Genomic DNA, 19,112 nt, shown 5'->3' on the forward strand with positions numbered 1-19,112 from the left:
TTTTTTTTTTTTTTTTTTTTTTCTTTTAACTCTCTTCTGATTCTTTTTTAACTTCATTCTAATTGTCGTTTTTTTCTAACTTCAATCTTTTTTTTTTTTTTCTTTGATCAAGTAGTGTAACTTTTTGTTTTTGTTTTTTTTTGTCGTTGCAACGATCGAGTGTGGCTTCCTCTTGCCATCTTGGTACTAAACGACTAAACGTGTTAATGATTTACTTAAAATAATGATAAGAAGAAAAGAAGAAGAAGTGATGCTTAAATTAATTTAGACGCAAAGGCATGCATGCCGCTGAAAATTATGTAAGAGGGCGACTATTTTATTTGACTCGATTTTGAATCGAATCTAAAAAACTCTTTCTTCTTTGTTCGTTATGTTTATTTGTCAGCAAACTCATCTTCATTCACATAGCCATATTTTTATTATACATACGTCTCCGCAGCTTTATACTAGAAAATGTATTATTTGTGGGTTAACCATTTTTATGGCTATTTTCTTTTCTAACTGGTAAATTTTTTTAAAAAAAGAAAATGAAAAGTGGGGATGTCTTTTTCCAAAAGCATTCTTTTATGGGACCTTTTTTTCTACTAAAGATATTATGGAAAAGCATCACCACCATTCACCAATACTGGTGGGGGACAGAAACATAGTATATAGTTCATAGAGTTGTTATAGGTGCAACCTCTAGTTATATCAATACTCTCATTGACATTTTCGATTGGTCGATTGAATGTTAGGTTAGCTTTGATTTTAACAAGTTGCGAGACGACTCATTACCAATATGGATGTAGTTGTCAAACATATTCTCCTCCTATGTTTATTCATTGGGTTGTTAACTTGTTTATACAGATCTGAATGGCAGCAGGCCGTAATGAATGCAACTTTACCGAATCAGCACAACAATGGGTTGTTTCTTTGGTTAAGGATTAAGCCCATTTATTTAGTACTAGTATACAACAATAAGCCAGGACTAGTCCAATGATTCTCGCAGCAACAACCAAGCCCATCAAAATTCATGTCTTCTTATCCCCCCCCCTCCCCCCCAACTCTGCTAGTTTTGCATCAATATTAATACAAACACCATTATATTGTTAAATATCAAATTAACTGTCTTTTCTGAACTGAATCACGCCAACAAGCCATGTTGTTATCAGTCTAGAATTTGGTAACTAGCATCGGGTATATATATATTTTTTTCGAGAACATATGATAAAATTGAAACGATGGTTTTTTTTATTATGAAGCAACGGTATTTTAGGTTTAAGTTTTGGTTAACGATCAAAGGATGATGATAGTTGTGGCTGGTTAACAACTTAACATCATTCTTTCTCGCGCGTATCCGCATGTCTGATTGATTGATTGCGTTATACTTTTATTTGTCTTAATAGTATCAGTCAAGCCATGCATGTAGTCTGTAGATGTGTAATTAAATGGGTAAGTGGAATAAAAAAAAAACAAGGACACCTCTTCGTTCTCATCACGTGATCACTGATCAGCCGCCAACGAAAGCAATTATGTTTCTTCTCCTCGCTTCCTCCGACGGGTACGTCAATCGAGACGATGGTATCATAAATACTCAAATTCTATATTGCGTTGGTTTCCTTTTTAATTTATAAAATTATGTGACTAAATAACAAAAGAATAGAAATCGTAAAGGCAATATGTTTGTTTCTCTCCTTTTGCTAGCTAGCCGCTAAAGCCGTAGTTCTAAAATTTGACATCAGGATGTGAATGTGAACTTCACATGGGCAGAGAGTTTCGTCGGAGTCTGAGTCTCTATAACAGAGAGATTCATGAATCTGGTTTAGATAGATTATTAACAAGAGAATAAAAATCAAATCGAAGCAAGCCTACATGTGATATTCGATGTAGGGACACGTGCGTATGGTCTCACACCATTATGTTTTTATATCCCCCCACCCCGAGGACATCGCACGACACCTTGTGTCAGTCCAGTTCCATATTTGCCGGCTTTATATTTATGTACTATGCTATTGCTATATACTCCGCTTGAATGTAACTAATTAATAATTATCCGCTTGAATGTTTCCAATCAATTTAGAGTACTCATTCGTGCTTCGATTCGCGACATATCACATACGAATGAATATACACGTAACACGTGGATATTACCCAAAGTCCCAAACCATTACATAATATACACATCGATTTTCGATAATTTGGATGCAACAATGCAAGGTTCTAAAGCGTTAATGTTACTCATCTTGTACGTATTGCGCCTAAAACCAAAGTGTTAATTAAGTTGAGATATACGAATAAATGTGATGACATGTTTTAATATGTTAGTATAATTTTAGCGCATCAAGGGTTGAGCACGAGTTATTATTTTTTTCTCTCGTCGAAATAGTAATTATATAGATGAATTAAAATGATCCTGATACAATTGTTGCATTAGCCAAAAACGAGGGGAAAAAACAATCAAAATAGAAATTACAACGAGAACAACCATGTCTTGCTAATAGATGAGTTACATTGTTACAACATCTCTTTGTGTGTTGAAAAGCAATACTGTGGAATTGTGATGCCCAAAATCTGATGTCTTGTATTATCCCATCAATGGATATATCAGTGTGTTCATTATTCATGATTTTTGTTAGAACCATTCAATCTTCTTCAAAACACACAGATGTGAAGCCTTTGATCCAAGAGTGTTGCATTGCTGATAACAAAGCTTTTGCTTCTGCCTAGTTTTATGGATCCCCATCCTGAAAATACATCCTCCTTATTTCTCAAAATCCAGCTGCTTGTTACTTGGTTTGTGAGATGGTCAAAAGTTGCATCATAATTACACTTAAAAGTGCTATGGAGGCGCCTCCAAGTAGCATGTTCTTGACCAATAACTTGTGTTGGTAACTCCATTAGCGAAATGTGGTGTAACCATTCTTGGACATCATTTTGAGCCCTTTGCAGGATGATTAGTGGTGAGTCTGCAATACCTTCGAATATAAAATTGTTCCTTGACTTCCAGATGTGCCACATTAGCCAAAGTGGTAAAATTTTTGTGAAGTCATCCAGAATATCTAAATTTGCCATGTCCAGTATAGCTGTGAGTATGATTTCATTATCTATTTGAGTTATGTCATTAGCTATATGAACTAGCGTATTTGATAAGTCCCAGCTTTGTTTAGCATGTGGGCAGTGAAATAGAATGTGTTCTATCGATTCATCAGCTCGAAAACATCTTGGACATACAGGATCAAGATTCATTCCCCGAGAATTTAATCTTGTTAATGTTGGTAAGGCTTTAGATAACATTCTCCATAGGAAATGTTGGATCTTGGGAAGAATTTTTGATTTCCATATTCTGTTTTTTAAAGAAACAGAGCCGTGAGGGATTGGTGGTTGATTAATATTCATTTCCTCATTATGCATTGTTAAACAATAGCCTGAACGAATAGAATAGTCTCCCGATTTTGTGTAATGCCATACTAATCTATCTTCTTTCGGAACCATCGGTAAGTATAATGATTTTATTTTCTCCTGATCCTCTACACGTATGTGTGTTGTGATATTTCTTTCGTTCCAGAAACGTTGTGGACCACAAGTTGTTATGAAGTCTTTTATCATGAGATTGTCACCATCCGTTGATGAGCTGTAGATTGGCTTCGGTGGGTGACTATCTGTAATATGATAAATGTTTACCCGCACAGAAGCTCCATCTCCAACTAGAAATCTTGAACCTTGTTTAATCACTTTAAGTCCCTCAAGTATGGAAGACCATCCATATGATTGCTTAGCTCGCGATTTTGCATCGAGAAAACATTCATCTTTGTAATATCTTGCTTTCATAACTCTCGCAAAAAGAGTGTTTGGATATTGTATCAATCTCCATGCTTGTTTTGCTAATAAGGCATCATTGAACTTTAATAAGTTTTTAAAGCCGAGTCCACCTTCTTTTTTTGAATATTGTAGTCGTTGCCAGGCAATCCAAGGAATTCCTCTTTCATTATTGCTTTTCTCCCACCAAAACTTTTGTAAAACAGAGTCAATCTCCGAGACTACACCCATTGAGAGTTTGAAGCAGGACATAGAGTAAACATGCATAGCTAGAGCCACAGACTTCAACATGATTTCTTTCCGTGCTTGAGAGAGTCGTTTTGTGCTCCAAGTGATTGTGCGTTGTCTTACCTTATCCACTATATACCTGAACATTTCTGATTTTTTTGAACCAAACTGTTCTGGTAACCCAAGATATTTCCCACCACCTCTTTGGTTAGGTATATCTAGTATAAGTTTTAAACGATCTTAAGTTGAACCATGTACTCTTGTGCCAAAAGTAATCATTGATTTGTTTGTATTGATTTTCTGTCCAGAATAGTATTCATAGACATCAAAAACCTCTTTTATTGCTTTGCAGTTTCTTGCATTTGCTTGGCAAAAAAAATAGAAAATCATCTGCAAATTGCAAATGGCTTACTGCAGGAACACCATTTCCAATTTTGATTCCCTTAATGTCACCAGAGGCGACTCTAGTACGAATGAGATGGCTCATTATATATGCACATAGTATGAATAAATATGGGGATAATGGATCACCTTGTCTTATTCCCCTCTCAGGAGCAATCATACCATGAGGGGAGCCATTTATCAATACCGAGTAAGTTACAGATCGAACAGAAGCCATGATCCATGATATCCATTGATCATTGAAACCAAATAATCTCATTGTAACCTCCAAGAAATTCCATTCTACTATATCATAGGCTTTGGTAACATCTGTTTTTATAGCCATATAATTTGTTGAAACTCTCTGTCTAGATTTGAGAGAGTGCATAACTTCATGAGCTATTAAAACATTATCAGTTATTAGTCTTCCTGGAATGAAAACAGCCTGAGAATTGGAGACAATTGAGTCTAGATGGCCCTTGAGTCTATTTACTAAGCATTTGGATATTATTTTGTATAAAACATTGCATAAGGCAATAGGTCTATAGTCTGCTAATGTAATAGGCTCAGTTATTTTTGGGATCATGCAAATGTTTGTGTGATTTAAACCTGACTTCATGTAAGAGGTTTCAAAAAATTCCTTCACTTCTCGGACATGTCATCCCCTATAATGGTCCAGTAATGCTTGTAGAAACGAGCTGTGAGTCCATCTGGTCCAGGTGCTCTATCATCACCCATAGAAGAGAGGGCTGAATAAATTTCCTCTCTTGTAAATTCTTTTGTCAAAGCAGTATTGATCTCAGTCGTTACTATTGGTGGAAAATCACCAAAGTCAATCGGGGATATAGGAACTCTGCTTGAACCATATACGTTTGTGAAGTATTGTTGAGCATGTGATCCAATTTCTTGGTCTCCTTTGTATGTCCTTTGTAGATCATCTTGGATGGCCGTAATATAGTTTCTTGAGTATCGTGACTTTGTACTTGCGTGGAAGTAAGCAGTATTGCGGTCACCTAAATGCAGCCATTTGTTTCGACTTTTGTTCTTCCAATAATATTCTTCATCGTGATATGCTAAACTTAGTTGTCTTTGCAGACTTGGGATTTCCATTCTCTTTTGTTGGTTTAGACTTGCCATAACAGTGTTCAGGGCAGCCTGAAAATAATCTATGCGTTTTGCTGCATTAATGTTTGCAGAGTGTTTGCCTTTTGCCATCGCCTAACGACAATGAGCAATCTGGTCACAAATTGAGTAATAATCTTGGTATTTGCATAAATTCCATCCTCGCTTGACCACTTGCTCAAATTCCTTAATGTGTGTTAGTCGTTTATCAAAACGGAAAGGCTTGTAAGGACCCGTGTTTGTGGAGTTAAACCTTGTTAGTATTGGCTTATGATCCGATCCATTAAACTCTAAGAACTCAGTTTCTGCACTGGGGAAAGTTGCAGCCCATTGTGAGTTTATCATAACTCTGTCTAGACAACATTTGACAGTATAGTTTCTTCTCTCACCAACCCAAGAGAATTTATCCCCTTTTGTTCTTAAATCAGAGAGGTCACACCGAGAGATCATTGTTCTGAAACGTTTAAAAGCCCACTCTTCACGTTGTGGTCCTCCTATCTTTTCATCAATATTAAGAAGTTCATTGAAATCACCAGCCAACATCCATGGACCATTACGTGGTTCACTTATGCTTTCCAATTGTTCCCAAAAAAAAAGTCTCCGGCTTGGAACCGAATCACCATAAACACCAGAAAAATAAAAACTAGTATTATTAAAGTTAACATGGACATCAATCATTCTCTCATCTTGATACAGAGGTGAAAGAGAGACATTGTTAGCCCACATTATTGCTAAACCACCACTCCTTCCTTGAGGGGGTTGAGTTATTACATTAGAGTATCCTAAAACAGAAGCAAAATCACACACAACTGAACAACTATTTAGAGTTTCACAAAGGAAAAGTAAAAGTGGTTTTAAAATACGACATAGATGCTTAAGTTGAAATTGTGTCAGCGGCGAACAGATGCCCTGACAGTTCCAGGAGACGACTCTCATGGAGGCATTGGGGGTACCGGCCCCCCCGCGCCTCCGTTCACATCCATACCACTGCAGGAACCTGCAGACTCCACTCTTTGTTTCTTGTTGATCTAATTCAGGACCATCAGATCTTCAGCTTCCTCACAGCGTTGGTAGAAGTGCTCCATTTCTTCACGGCTGCGTTTTGTGGACTGAAAGCTTCGGTTTTCCATCGGGTAGTAGACATGAGTAAGTGGAGTTACCCCTTCTGTATTCTTACCTTTTACAAATTTAGCGTACTAGCAGTTGAGTCTCTCTGCAGTCAGTTCTGAGTCCTCAAAAACGCTAGGGAAAGATTCAGAATCCGATTTTGTGATGATGAACTCACGGATTCCGCGGTTTGCATTTGAGGGTCCTACTCCAGGTATCTCGCCATCTGGTGCTATGGTTTGCAGAGTGTTGACATCAGAGTCTTGATCATTTGGAGGATGATCATCATGGCGATCTGCATCAAACTGATCAAGATCATCCGGATCATATCCATCGTTTCCATCCTCATCTGCATCATTTGGTTCATCCTCAAAGGCCAGAGGACACTCTTTTGCATCATGTTGTAGAGAGCCACACTTTGGACAGAAATTACGAAGACGTTGATATTTGAACTTCAGAATTGTGTTTTCATCTCCTCCAAATTGGAAGTTTCTCTGGAAGCGTAAAGGTGTATCTATGTTCCAGTTAATACATATTCTCACAAACTCCACAAATGTTGCATTCTCGTCGAAGTCAACCTCTGCCACATGACCAATCTGATTGCCTATATAGTCGACCATAGCCCTGTTGAGAAACTGAACCGGGATTCCCCTGACTTGGATCCAGAACGGGATGATTTTCATTTCATCTTCAGAGATATTGGGGTACCAGCGATGAACCGACAACATCCATTCATTGTGAGTCCAAGGTCCTCTGCGTAGGACAAGATTTAGAGCCTCCTCTGTTTGGAAGATGAATAAGGCTTTCCCTTCACCCAAAATCCTTCCGCGACACGCATTAGCAAGGCCCCATATTTTTGGCATCTGACCAACAACTGCCCTTAGGTTTTGCTTCTTTGGGTTCTCGGCAGACATAATCAGCGAGAAACGATTCTCGTTGATCGCTCTGCCACACAACTCCGAGGGTAAAGCAACTGGTGCATCATTTATCCCTAAGTCGAGATTTTGTAGAGATTTACGAACGTAATCACTCATTGCTTGTGAAAGGTATAGTAAAGATGATGAGAAGTGATTGTAGTCATGGTGTCGAAATTCGTGAGATATATATAGCGTTAACCATGGCGGTTTCTTTTGACAGTTATCTCACGACAAAGTCGGGGACAGAAAACTACCAACAATTAACCGTCACAGACTACAACCGCCAGAATCTAAATTATAAACTCTTAGATTTGTCGGAATTATACTCGAGGAAACACGGAGAGAAGAACAAAGACGTTGGCGGTCAAGAAACCGGAAATCGCATTCGAAATCGCTTTTCGAGAGAAAGGGTGCCATTACGTACTTCTTGCTATTATTTGTCTCACTTTGACCATCTGATTTGATTATTCCTTACTTGAATATATTCAAGTTTGTTGGCTATTCCAATCTTTCTGGCGCAAAATATGATTTAGAAAATAAAAAAAGCACACGACTTCACATACTTGAATATATTTTTTAAACTAGCATTATAATCATATTAAAGATACTGATTATTGAAATATTGATGTTTTACATCGTACATATAGTAGCAAATAATTGCAGAATGTATAGTATGCCTTTATTGTTATCATTTCTGTATTCAAACTTTATTTACAAGCCCGTGCCGATATAAAAAATAAAATAGTTCACCTGTTGATCAAATCATAAATCCGATAGTGATAGTAGTTATTGGAAGGTTGAAGCAAAAACTAAGGAAAAAAAAAACATTTTAAAGAAGGCATATTATACACGTATAGTTTAAAATAAATGCAACACAATACAGACTCGTAACGGCAAGGTGGTAGATATGGTTATGGTGTTTTTTGCTTTTGGCTAAAGCTGGATGACATGGGTACGAACACCACGTGAATGGACCAGAATTGATCGTACGCTACAATTACCAGATCGACGATAGTAACAGAAGAACGCTAACTTTCATGCTTAAACGGCGACACCTGTCCAGACTGGCTTGAGCTGTCTCCTACCATGCGATTTTGATTGGTTCGTACGTCATGCGCCCACTCACACAAAAAAAGTTGCCGTCTGATTTTGATAAATTAAATTAACCGAAGCCTCCTAATTCATCAACAAGAGACTTCCCTTCACATCAACCCATTTCAATTATGTCCCTTATAAACTAGCCAAATGTGTTTCTGATTAACATACACATATATAGTTTAGTTTCCTAAGTAACACTTCCTAAACATGTATTTATATGTAAATCAATGGAAGAAAGCAAAAAGAAAGCCGTAATACTAAAATTCATGTGTTTTTTGTGCCCTTAACAGTTAACACCCACGAGTGGTCTCCCTGCCACCTCATATAATTTTTGACAATTCAGATTTTTTTTGGGTCCATCTCTTTCGTCCTGATGTATTTATGCATAAGTGTTTCTATAAATCTCATACTAAAATTAATAAGTAATCCGATTTCGAAAATACTTTGTTTCAAAATGGTAATTGCTGTAATGAATATGCAGATATAAAGTTATCTTGGCTTTTATTTTACTTTAGAAAAAGTTGTTTATGGATTACAAAGCACACTAAATTTCCATGACATATGATAAGACACCATTGTCATTTGTTATCTTCTCCACTAACAAAACAAGAAAGGAATCAATGAGCGCATCTTTTTTTGGTTAATCAACGAGAGCACTTGATTATCAAGCAACACGATAAGCAATCAAGTAAAAAAAACAAGTTAAAAAAAAATTATCAAGTAAGAAACTTTGAACATCTTGTTTGTTTATTATCTTTGCTAGTAAAATTACACACACCGCAAGTCTTCGGTAAGTGCTTCTTCAAAGATCTAATATTCTCACGTGCAAGATTTTTAGCACATGGAGAATGTATAATCTATTACTACTATTTTTATTTATTTATTGGTCAACAGTTAATACTATTGTTTATAAAAACAGTCTTCTTTGAAAGCTACGAATAGATAAGAGTGTATAAATTGAGACATCAATCCATACATATTATACATACTCTAAAAATCTAAAATATATAAATAGGAAATAAATAATGCATGACTTCATTATGCATCTGATAGTTATATATGTGAAGTAGGTAAAAGAAAGGAAAAAAATTTGAGACATGTAAATGAAACATAAGAAATTAATATTCTGAACCATGTAACAATGGGGAGTGGTAAATTGTAATGGTCCATACGACGGCAGTTCACAACTTCACATGGTGGGAGTGGTCCGTCTCAGGGACTAAAAGGGTATAAAAATATTAGGCACGTGTAATAAATCACATGGATCGTTGGGACCAAGGTCTAAATGGTGTACGTACGGTCTGTTCGCGTCAATGGTCTGTAAGGGTCCCTTTTACACGTGGAGCCATCACATGTTGTCAGTTTTGATTTTTACGAAATTACATTTTAGTGCGACTATAGTTTTTTTGTGTGTGTGTGGTAATCTTATTTTGATTTAAAGACGGAGAGGCCGTAAGCGACGGCGTTTAAGTACATACTAGAATTGTATTTTACAATTTTATCTACAAATAGCAACCAAAAATAAATTATAATAATAAATCGACGGCTATTGTTTAAAAGAAAACAAATCCAAATCGTATTCAAATTTAACTATATTGGAAAAGGGATTTTAATTGATATTGGTAGATATTTGGAAAATGATTTTTTTTCTGTTTTACTTTTGTACCCCCTTGCTTGAAACATGCCTACATTATTACAAAGGAAGCTAGGGGCACTCAAACTGTATGAAGAACTCAAATTTCAGCTTCTTTTTAATATTTTTAATGTGTGTGTGGAAGTTTAATTATTATGCTTCTGGGAAAGGCTTTCAGTTCCCCATCAAAAGAACATACATATATACAGTCTTCTGTAATTAATGAAAATGTTAGTTCTTATCCACTTTCACAGATAAAAAAGATAACAAGGTTAAAATATTTATTTATTTTTGTTAGAAAATGAGGTTTTAAAAATATATATTTTATGGCTTTTATCAATCTAATTTAAAATGGGAAAACGTCATAGTCTCTCTCTCTATCTCTCTTTTGATTAAAATGGAGTATTAATCTCTCATAATGGGTTTAATGATTGTTTACTTTTTCAATACAAAGTTTTATTTTGTTCTAATAAACAGATTTAATCAAATGAAATTCTATTAAGATATCTAAACTTTTGTTACAAAAAATATCTTCATTTTTAGATCAAATGATACAACAATCATACAAAACCAACACAACAAAATATTTTTAAAAAAGCAACATATAAAGTAAACTGTAACACTATAATACCATGACAATCTTCTTTAGTTGTTCAAAAAAAATTGTATGACCATTATTTATATATATACTAAACAAAAAAATGTTGCAAGAGAGAAAATAATAAGTGTTGGTGTGTGTTTCAGAGTTTTCAGCCTTATCGTTTAGAGCTGTAGATGTTGCTGTTAGCCCTCTGATCCATGATTCATCGGACATCGAGCCCCATCACCACCCCTGCCCCTTTCTGTTTTTTTTTTTTCTTTTTCTTTTTTTCTCTATAATGTTTATTCTCTCTCTCTCTCTCTCTCTATTTCTTTACTAGTTACAATTTTGTGATAATAATGAGAAGTGGTAGTAAATAAAGAGTGCATCCCAAATAAAAATCCAAACTAAGCAAGTCCCAACCAATCCCCGAAGCTAAAGATTCTTCTTCTTCTTCTTCTTCTTCAGTCTCTTCCTTCACCCAACAAAGTCCCCAAAAAGCAAAAACCTAGATCCGACATTGAAGGGAAACCTTTTTTTTTTTTAGATCCAAAGCCATGAAGAGAGATCATCAAGATCAAGATAAGATGAAGGAAGAAGAAGACGATTGTAACAAGGGCATGGACGAGCTTTTAGCTGTTCTTGGTTACAAAGTTAGGTCATCAGAAATGGCTGATGTTGCTCAGAAGCTTGAGCAGCTTGAAGTTATGATGTCGAATGTTCAAGAACACGATCTTTCTCACCTCGCTACTGAGACCGTTCACTACAACCCTGCCGAGCTTTACACGTGGCTTGATTCTATGCTCTCCGACCTTAACCCTCCTCCCTCTTCTAACTCCGACTACGATCTCAAAGCTATTCCCGGTGACGCTATTCTCAACCATCACTTCGCTGTCGATTCGTCTTCTTCCTCTAACCACGGCGGCGGCGGCGGTGATGTGAATGCTACTTCCAACAAGCGGTTGAAATGCTCAAACGGCACGACGGTGGCGACAGTGACAACAGCGGCGGGTGATGAGTCGACTCGTCCTGTAGTTCTAGTCGACTCGCAGGAGAACGGCGTGCGTCTCGTCCACGTGCTTTTGGCTTGCGCTGAAGCTATTCAGAGTGAGAATCTGACTCTAGCGGAGGCTCTGGTGAAGCAAATCGGATTCTTAGCCGTGTCTCAGATCGGAGCGATGAGAAAAGTCGCTACTTACTTCGCCGAGGCTCTCGCGCGGCGGATCTACCGTCTCTCACCGTCGCAGAGCCCGATCGACCACTCTCTCTCCGATACTCTTCAGATGCACTTCTACGAGACCTGTCCTTACCTCAAGTTCGCTCATTTCACGGCGAATCAAGCCATCCTCGAAGCTTTCCAAGGGAAGAAGAGAGTTCATGTCATCGATTTCTCTATGAGCCAAGGTCTTCAATGGCCGGCGCTTATGCAGGCTCTTGCGCTTCGACCTGGTGGTCCTCCTGTTTTCCGGTTAACCGGAATTGGTCCACCGGCTCCGGATAATTTCGATTACCTTCACGAGGTTGGGTGTAAGCTGGCTCATCTAGCCGAGGCGATTCATGTGGAGTTCGAGTACAGAGGATTTGTGGCTAACACTTTGGCCGATCTTGATGCGTCGATGCTTGAGCTTAGACCGAGTGAGATTGAATCTGTTGCGGTTAACTCTGTTTTCGAGCTTCACAAGCTCTTGGGACGACCTGGTGCGATTGATAAGGTTCTTGGTGTGGTGAATCAGATCAAACCGGAGATTTTCACTGTTGTGGAACAGGAATCGAACCATAATAGTCCGGTTTTCTTAGACCGGTTTACCGAGTCGTTGCATTACTACTCGACGTTGTTTGACTCCTTGGAAGGTGTGCCGGGTGGTCAAGACAAGGTCATGTCTGAGGTTTACTTGGGTAAACAGATTTGCAATGTTGTGGCTTGCGATGGGCCTGATCGAGTTGAGCGTCACGAAACGTTGAGTCAATGGAGGAACCGGTTCGGTTCAGCTGGGTTTTCGGCGGCACATCTTGGTTCGAATGCGTTTAAGCAAGCGAGTATGCTTTTGGCTCTGTTCAACGGCGGAGAGGGTTATCGGGTTGAGGAGAGTGACGGATGTCTCATGTTGGGTTGGCACACTCGACCGCTCATAGCCACCTCTGCTTGGAAACTCGCCACCAATTAGATGAATTTGCTGAGTCGAGACGAGTTGATTGATCAGTTTGACCGGTTACGATGAGATCTGTTCCGACCGAACCAAAACTAAATCCTACTGTTTTTCCCTTTGTCACTTGTTAAGATCTTATCTTCATTATATTAGGGTTAATTGAAAATTTTTAATCTCACTTTCGAGAGTTTCTTTTTGTTTACATGTGACATTGGTGGGTAAATTGGATAGGCAAAAATAGAATTATGTAGTTGGTTGAAATAAATTTTTAATCTTTTTTGAATGTCACCAACTATGCCTATATATATTCATTGTAATGACTAATGAGCCTAATTAATCTGTCTCTTATATATAAATAGTCAGCTAATTCTCATGAATATGCTCTTTTAATGTGCATCGTATTATAGGTGGACCAGATTATTCTAACAATGCTAAGTCACTTTCAGTTGTTTCTTGTTAATTTTTTAAAAAGTATTAAAAAGAAAGCTGAAAAGCTATAGATGTCCACCTTTTTGATAATAATGTATCTGAAAGATATAGCACGCGGTTATTTATATTCAACGCCAATTGCATATACATAATTCCATATATGATATGTGTAAAATTGGGAGATGCATATTCAACGCCAATTGATCATATGATGTTCTTTGTAAATGAAAATTGAAATTGGTTAAAGAACTTGTTTAAGAGATTAAGAGAATCATTAGACATAGGTGGTCGTAGACTTCACTCGTGACCCTTTGGTATATATTATCATATATGGTTGAGTGACCGTGACATTTGATCGTTTATAATGAATAAAAAGGGGCTTGATGGGGTTGATCATAGTCAACTTTTGCTACCCCACATATATATATAGGCCGAATAAGTCCTAAGACCATCATTAGTGGAGTAATCACCTAAGTTACTCTCATATTAATTAATTATATATTTAATATTAAATTAATTAAAGCAATTCTCAGAAAACTTAAGTAAAATCACTCCATTACTAAAGAATCTCAAACAAAATTGCTCAAGCATTTAAATAATAATTTTTTAATTTGTGTTTATTAATTATCAAACTTTAATTATCTAAAATGACAAAACAATTATTAAATTTTTTTATATTACATAAAATAGAAAACAATAAAATTTTACAAACTTTAAAATATTAAACATATTTTACAAAATTCAGAATAGTAAACATATTTTATAAAATTCGAAATATTAAACCTATTAAACAGAATTTGGAATAAGATTTATCGTGCGGTTGCACCAAATTTTTGCCAGATATGCTCAATTTAGTTTTTTTTCCAAAAAATCAGTATATCATGAACATCATTTCGAATGTCCATCATGTTATGTAGATTTGTTGGCATATTTGTAGAATATGATATGTTCTGGCATATTATGTAGATTTGTTGGCATATCTATAGACATCATCGTTTCGAATGCCCATCATGAACACGTAAATGTTTTGGCTTAGCAAATCAGAAACTGAATCATTGGAAATAAAAAAAGTTCAATTGAGATTCATCATTCTTCTGATGTCTTTTTGTACATAGCAATATTCCTACCACTTGTTTTGATCATATGAACAACCTGCTATGTTTTTATCCAAAAGTCTTCCGAGATTACAGAGACTGACATTGTACATTACCAAGTTTTGTAAATACCTCACAACAGCAAAAATGTGGATTATATGTATATAATCAAATGTATACATGATCCTTCATCACGTATGACCAGTGAGACTCAGAGATCCCAGCGAGCATTTGGCAGCTTCAAAGCAATTTACTTGGCGGAGAAGAGACTGAATCCCATCAACCCATCTCTGCTTGTGAATTTTGCTCTTGCACTTGAACTCCAAAAGAACTTGTCCTGTCTTCAGACCGAAGTAGACTTCTTCTGAATTTTTCCTCTCTTTCCTGTAAGGCCAAGCTGATTTCTCATCGCAGACTCCATAGACAACGCCTTCAGAAAGTAACAATAAGGTCAGAATGCCGTCTTTCAAGTAATTTATCTAAACTGAAAGATTAGTTAAATGCTTACATTTGGTCTTCTTGGATAATGCCCCTCCAACATGTTTGCTTTTGAGTTTTATCATTAACTGCAAAATCATAATAAGCATTGGCTTAGAAGTGAACTGAGATGTGTTGCGTGTTATAAATACAAATCAAATCTGCTGTACCTGAGACTTCTTGTTGATATAGACGCAAACACGCTTAGTTCGCTGCACTCCTGCAAGTTAAAACACAAAAAAATGAAGAGTTAAGCTCTCTATTTCTTATCTCAGTGAACTCTTCAATTGATCAGACTCTCACAGACAAAAGAGAACTACCATTTCGTGCACATTGCATCAGTTCGCCTTCAAATGGAAGATTTGGTTCTTCCAATCTAAACTTCAAATTTGCAGGCCAATAAGAGTCAAAGAAGCTTCTCTCAAAAGGGGCAATAGCTGCATTTTTCCTTGCTTCCTTTGGCTGCCTCGCCTTCAGAGCCGCTTCTCCTCTCAAAGCTAGTGTCAGTTTAAACAAAGTCAGATCAAATGCAGATCAAAGAGACCACAAAGCCTTGTAAAGCTGTTAAAAAGGCCTTACCAGTTGCAGCAGCGGCTGTTAGAGTCATGAGATCACCAGGGCTGTTGATATCCACAGAAGATCTAACAGTGGAAGTAACACGTGCACGGTCAGCACCAGCTCTCATACAGTGTGAGACTAACAGTTCAGTGGCTGAGGCTAAAGCCAATGCCATCTTGGAGCCTGGCCCTTTGCAATTGCTTGCAGATGTTACAGAGGCTAAACCTGCAGCCAGAGCCGCTATAGAGACAGCAGAATGCACGTGAGCGTTCTCAACTCGCACCTTGTCTTTCTTCTTGAGATTGGTGATTGTGCTGCTGCTACTGTGTTCCTTGGGGTGGTGAAACCATCTGGATAATGTGCCTGCTCTGCGTGTGCCAACTGAGTTCTTGATCTTCCCAGCCTAAAATCAATTTCCCAAAGTTTTAAACTATGAAAAGTGTTTATACTTTATACATTCCAATTTTCCAAGAACTATGTTGGGAACTGGTGCAATGGCCATATATAATTGATGAGTCTTTGACTTTTACTGCTCACCACAATTATGATAAAAAGGGATAAGAAAAAGGGTCGTACCACGAATGGATCTGCAACAGCAACAGGGAACAAAACAGGAGGACTGTTCTGACCTTTGTAAAGAAACTTTTGTAAATCATTGTTAATGACAGATAGCGTTAGCCGGTGGACCTCGTCGTCCGCTTTAAACCCCCGGAAACCTCCGCCATCGTTGTCCCACCAATCTGAAACTTCCGTTGTCGTTTGTCGTGCTCCACCGAAGCCTCATCATCGTAGGGTTACACCGACTTTGGTTAGCCATCGCCTCCGGTTGCCATCAACCTCCATATTTAGCGAGAAATTCAACTGATTCGGTGTGAATCGATGGATTTTCCCAGAATTTGGCAAGATCGCGACTTCGATCGCCTTTGTCTTTCACCCGACAGAGAAAAGAGAGAGAGAGTCGGTTGCGTTTCTCAGAAAGAAAAAATGAAGAAAAAAAAATAATTTTTTCGAACCAATGGCAAAACGCCACGTCGCGTTACTCAAGTGTTGCTCGAATTACTATCACAAGCAACGATACTCACCAAACTGGACTCTATAATGGTTTAATATTGTGTATTTGTGGCCCAAAAAAGAGAGTACCCATAAGAGTACTCTCCACTAATGATGCTCTAATGGGCCTTATCAAACATTCCCTCACTATGAAACACTAAAACATGATTCTAATAGTAGTAGTACTAAATTACAAGCTAAAAAATCATGAATCAGAAAACTCGAATTGAATGAAGTTAACAGTGTCACGGCCGGAAATCGAAAGCAAGTAGAAATAGTTCAGAACAAAAGAGAGAAATTTTGAGGTGAGAATTGGCAAAACAGAGGATTATAAAATCTAGGGTTTATACAGAAGGGAGAGGAGATGTGAGAGAGTCTTTAATTTAGACGGAGAAAATATTTGCATGTCTCCAATTTTGTTTCAGAATAATGAGAGTCATGAGACAATATATACATTCTAAATATATTATGCGCTTTATATCGTACACAAAATCGCATAACTAACACAAATTTATTTTATTACGAACACACTTACTTACATAACAACATCAACTATTCATCAAAGACAAAGATGATACATACAAGACCGCCATTATTACTAGCACAACATGTACAAAGGAAAAAGAGGCGGATGATAAAGACACGTACGAGACAAACATAAAAGATACACATGCATAAGGATTATTTACGACGGTGACCATGGAGGGTTCTTAAGCCTTGTTCTGGCCCTTGAGGATGTGGTCGTCCATGTCAGCAACTAAGCTCTGGACAAACTTCATGTACTTGGTGGGTTCGGGGGAGTCTTCCTTCCGCTTCTCCCATATCAGAGTGACTTTGCAGACGCACCCTTCCTTCGACTTGGGAATGAACTGTAAGATGACATCATACACCTTGTACTCCTCTATCACGTGGCCGTCTAACCCTCTGAACGTCAACGCCATCTTCTCGTCGTCTATCTCTCTCTTCTCCTTGATGACTTCCGGCTTCCCATCTTCACACACACACACACACACACAATTTTAGTCAATATTACAAAATAGATCACATCAATCCTCGTATGAACAGAAAGAGATAGAGTAAAGTAGGGACCGATTGTGTAGTTCCACGATTTAATGGAGCCGTGGGAGTCCCAGTCGCCGTCGTGGACGGTGACACCTTGGATATGGTGGCCGATGGCGTCCGGAACGATGTTGTTTTGGCTCCTCCATCTCCTGTAGTGTTTCTCCGCCAACCCCTTCAGTGGTACGTCCGCCACGTATGTTCCTGTCATCGCCATTTCTTTCTTGATTGATTGTTTTGTTTTGAAATGTGTCAAGTGTATATTTTGATGCAAAAACTCAACTGTCGCCCTTCCTTTATATACACAAAAACTGACCACAACACTACAAGATATATACAAACATAAATATAATAGTATCTTTTAATGATATGGTTTAATTAGTTCTTTTAATTAGAAATAGAGGTTTCATTCGTCCAACATCTACTAGATCCTGAATATGAATGCTTAGTTTAACCTCAGAAATAAAATCTTGCATCTATATAACGTTGAGTTAGATATTGTTCAACTTATAACGTTGGACAGTACTATGTGATTGGTAAAAAAATGTAAATCACTTCTGTCCTTTTTTTGTGTAACGTGATTGATGTAACGAATTTAATATTTATTGTCGATTTGATTTTTTTTGGTAAACAAACACATTAAGCTAAACCTATTAATCGAACAGATAACTTGTCTTGTGTATTAGGTTTTAGTCTCATACCGATTCAAATTAGTTATTTTTTTGTTTTCTTATCATAACTAAAACGTTCAATAGTCATAGACTCATAGGTGACGGATTATATATTGACTGGATTATCAATGATTCATTAGATAAATACCGAAAAAAGAAAAAGAAAAAAAAGTCAAGGCGAAAGAGACGATATTATGCGTAATTTAGTGATCATCAACGTCATAGTGATATTGGTGCTCCACACGTGTGGTCTAAGTGTCCGCATGTCCATCTATCCCTCACGTATAGATCATTAGATTGTTTGCACCCTATATCACGTTGTAATCATCGACTTTAATACGTTCTTATCAAACATGAATATATGGAAACCTATTTCTTTAAGTTGAAGACTTCTAACTCATATATATATATATATATATATTTGAATTGAATGTAAAATTATATTCAACCAAAAACCCTGTTTACAATGAATACTTCAGTAGGTTGGAATGAGCTTTGAGATAGACATTAACAGTTCAGAAAAGAAAATCAAAAAGGTAATTGTAGTTATCCCCGAGGAAACGGATGAGTAGAGAACCAAAGCCGCAAGCCATCATCATAGCTTTGATCTCCCAGTGATGCGATCGAGGTGAGGCGATTCCGGATATTCTTGTCAATGTGTTTAATGAGAAGAGCTTGCAGAGCGGAGCGCTCACCATGTCGGCGAGCATTTCGTTCCCGCCAGAGATGGTACAGGGCAGACTGAAATAGGTAGCGAAACAGGAAA

General features: G+C 37.4%; 3 protein-coding genes across 3 annotated transcripts; 1 reads left to right on the top strand and 2 right to left on the bottom strand.

The window, feature by feature from the left end:
- LOC104740179 (DELLA protein GAI-like) lies at nt 11,003-13,345 on the top strand. Its single transcript, XM_010460708.2, has one exon. It carries the CDS (start codon nt 11,419-11,421, stop codon nt 13,024-13,026), a length of 1,608 nt encoding a protein of 535 aa, XP_010459010.1. The 5' UTR covers nt 11,003-11,418; the 3' UTR covers nt 13,027-13,345.
- LOC104743313 (VAN3-binding protein-like) lies at nt 14,580-16,346 on the bottom strand (the record flags this gene model as incomplete). The annotated part of the gene is made up of 6 exons (XM_019236234.1): nt 14,580-14,961; nt 15,040-15,097; nt 15,179-15,228; nt 15,329-15,505; nt 15,588-15,969; nt 16,143-16,346. Coding segments are annotated over 6 exons (1,110 nt in total), but the record flags the coding sequence as incomplete, so codon positions are not given.
- Nucleotides 17,114-17,969, bottom strand: LOC104740180 (MLP-like protein 328). The gene is made up of 2 exons (XM_010460709.2): nt 17,706-17,969; nt 17,114-17,607 (listed from the first exon to the last, which is right to left on the bottom strand). The coding sequence occupies exons 1-2, from the start codon at nt 17,890-17,892 to the stop codon at nt 17,327-17,329; spliced, it is 468 nt and encodes a 155-aa protein (XP_010459011.1). The 5' UTR covers nt 17,893-17,969; the 3' UTR covers nt 17,114-17,326.

This window comes from Camelina sativa, chromosome 14, assembly GCF_000633955.1.
Source record: "Camelina sativa cultivar DH55 chromosome 14, Cs, whole genome shotgun sequence".
Taxonomy (NCBI): domain Eukaryota; kingdom Viridiplantae; phylum Streptophyta; class Magnoliopsida; order Brassicales; family Brassicaceae; genus Camelina; species Camelina sativa.